Source organism: Arachis stenosperma, chromosome 8 (genome assembly GCF_014773155.1).
Source record: "Arachis stenosperma cultivar V10309 chromosome 8, arast.V10309.gnm1.PFL2, whole genome shotgun sequence".
Taxonomy (NCBI): Eukaryota; Viridiplantae; Streptophyta; class Magnoliopsida; order Fabales; family Fabaceae; genus Arachis; species Arachis stenosperma.
Window position 1 is genome coordinate 14,405,213 of NC_080384.1, and position 2,814 is coordinate 14,408,026.

The 2,814-nt window shown below is 39.9% G+C and overlaps 1 protein-coding gene across 1 annotated transcript; it reads right to left on the reverse strand.

Moving 5' to 3' along the window:
- Positions 1-733: 733 nt before the first annotated feature.
- On the reverse strand, positions 734-2,395 carry LOC130943769 (uncharacterized). The gene is made up of 2 exons (XM_057871783.1): positions 1,715-2,395; positions 734-1,515 (listed from the first exon to the last, which is right to left on the reverse strand). Exons 1-2 carry the CDS (start codon positions 2,069-2,071, stop codon positions 898-900), a joined length of 975 nt encoding a protein of 324 aa, XP_057727766.1. The 5' UTR covers positions 2,072-2,395; the 3' UTR covers positions 734-897.
- Between the last annotated feature and the right edge of the window lie 419 nt (positions 2,396-2,814).

Genomic DNA, 2,814 nt, shown 5'->3' on the forward strand with positions numbered 1-2,814 from the left:
GAGAATTTTTCATCATCATCATCATGATCATCATCTCCATTGTTGCTTTCAATATCAGACAAAAGCTTCCAAAGAGCAAAAGAAGCTACCTTTGACATTAAAGCCATTTCAGGAATCTCAGAAATGCCATCCTCAATCTTAAGCCTCCCTTTCCATTTATTCTTCTTTCAGGACTATGATTAGTCATTTTCTAAGCACTCTTCCATATTCATTTCAATGTTTAAAACTTTCAAAAATAAAATAAGATTAAAGAAAAAAACAAGAAAAGGAATTTAAAATTAACCTGACACTGTTTAGCCATTAGTATTTTACCTTCTTTTGTGGAATATAGTGGGGTTCTTTTTAACCTTTGTTTTCTCTTTTTACTATTATAGTTACTCACTTAACAGTTACACATTTGTCTCTTTCTTCTCCCATGACAGTAATTGGAGAAGAAACCCAAGTTTTGAAAAGAAATTTATCTCTCATGCAAGAATGTAATCATTGAATCAACCCTATTGTCGATGTTCCTTTCAATCAAACGAACTAATCCACCCAGAACCACATTGAACTTGAGAATCTTCTTCTCCACAGGTCTCTGCCAGAAGGAAAGACCATAGCAGAACAATAGCTATAGAAGAGTAGCACCAAAAGTTTCAAGTTCTAACTACCATAACTGTAACTTGAAAAAAAAACGAAAATAAATAAGAAAGACTGAGAAAGAAGAGGAGGTGGGGGGGGGGGGGGGGGGGGGGAATATAAAATAAAAAAGGGTTAATAAATTAAAAAGATACAACCACCCCCATCATCATCTATTCTCTCTACCTTGTTCTTGTTTCATTTTTTTTTTCCTTTTACTCAACACACTGTTGTTTCTATTCTTTTCTTTTTTTTCTTTTTCTTCTTTTTTCTGTTTTTTTACCTATGGCTGCAAAAGTCCAAAAGCTTCTTCCTTCCTTCAACAATCTCATCAAAGAAATCATCAAGCTGTCCAACAATGTTATCAGCACCAGATCTCAGAACACCAAAACACCCTCTCAGATTCTCCACTCTCTCCCTTATTCCAACCTCTGCTTCCCACTCCACCACCGCACCCTGCTGCCTCTCAAGCTCCACCCTCAGCTCCTCCATCGCCGCCTTTGACCTCCTGAATTCATATAGCATCATCCCCGGCGCCACCGCCCCCCTCATCCTCCCGATCTCCGCCGCCACCCGCTGCTGCAGCCTCGCCGTCGATATCATAAACGCCGACCCCAGAAACAAGCACCCTTCGTACCCTCCCACCACAAAATCCGATGATGATTCAGGGTAGCAGTACACCAATCCGTATAGTAGAATCATCAGAAGTAACGAGCTCACGTTCCTCATTGCATATAGCACTCCCCTGAATCCATTGAACCCGTTCAGCTTCGACTCTATCGACACCCTCTCTTCGAATCGTAGCGACAAAGGCTGAATCCTCGTTTCCATTAACGCCCTGTTTTCTTCCTCTAACCCCACTGCCTCTCTTCTACACCCCGAGATTGCTCTCATAACCTGAAAACACAATCAAACACAATCTCAGAATCAGTCAAAAACAGGGGAAGAACAGAACAGAAACAGAGAGAGTAAATAGATAGTTAGGTAGGTAGTTAAAACATAAACAATTGCCAAGGTTGTGTCTTTGCTTGGTTTTCAAGAAAAAGTCGTAAAAGGGTAAGAGAAAAGATCGAGCTTTGTTTGTTTTGTTTATGACCTGACGAGAGAGCTGAGGGGTGATGTGGCGGTGAGAGTCAAGAGAGGAAGTGATGTTCAATGCGGCGGAGTAGTAGTTGTCGATGCCGGAGATTCCTGACTTGATGACGTGGCATGCTTCCCAGAGCTTAGAGCTCTCGTCCATGTACTCGTCGAGCCACTTGTCACCGACGGGAAGGTGGAGCTTCTGAACGAGAAGGGTCAATTGCGTGTGGAAGGATCGGAGAAGAGACAACGCTCTTTGAAGAAACTGGATTGACATGAAGTTGGTGCTCAAGAACACTCTCTCTAGATCGTCGATCCCTCGTGTTAGAAACGAGTAGAATCCGTTCACAGAGTTCGTGGATGAAGGATCCATTCAATTCAACAAGCTGCTGCGGTTTTCAGTTTCCCGTTTATGGATAGAAGATGCCTCTTTCGGAATAGAATTTTGTTTTAATTAATAACAATAATAATAATTTAATTAATAAAAAAAGGATGGTTGGTTGGTTGGTTGGATGGTTAGAGTGTGACCAAAGAAGAAGAAGAAGAAGGAGGAGGAGGGGGAGGGGAAGGGGAAGAGATGGTTATAGAGGAAGGGGATATTTAAATTGAGAGAGAGAGAGAGAGAGAGGATATGTGTGTGTGTCTGTGGAAGAATAAAGTGAGAAGGAAAAGAAAAGAAAAAAGAAAAAAGGAAATGAAAAAGTGAAAAAGGAAAGAATGGAAGAATGGAATGGAAGAAGGGAGGGGAATATGAATATCTTAGAAGCTCAGGTTTCTAAGGTTGAAAAGGATTGTTGGGGGCAATGATGGGTGTTTCCTACATAGGGGAAAGGATGATTGGTAATATGCCATTTTCATTCTTTAATGGGCACAAAGGTAAAAATAATAAATAAATTCTCAATATTATAAAAGGGGGTGAAAATTTTGAAATTGTAAATAATTAAGTTTGAATGAGAGAACATAAGAAGAATAATAATGGAGACAATTATGAATGAAGGAGAAAGATTAGGCAGGTCAATGACACAAAATCATCTTTAAACCCCCTTATTTCAGTGTTTTCTATTTGCCTCTTTTGTGTTTCTGTCAACTTTTAAGCAAAGATTTTTATTGACCGTA

Bases quoted from the DNA above. Each gene is read 5' to 3' on its own strand.
- LOC130943769 (XM_057871783.1), bottom strand. From the start codon at position 2,071: ATGGATCCTTCATCCACGAACTCTGTGAACGGATTCTACTCGTTTCTA. The intron at 1,516-1,714 runs GTCATAAACAAA...TTGTGTTTTCAG, and splicing joins CCCCTCAGCTCTCTCGTCAG to GTTATGAGAGCAATCTCGGG.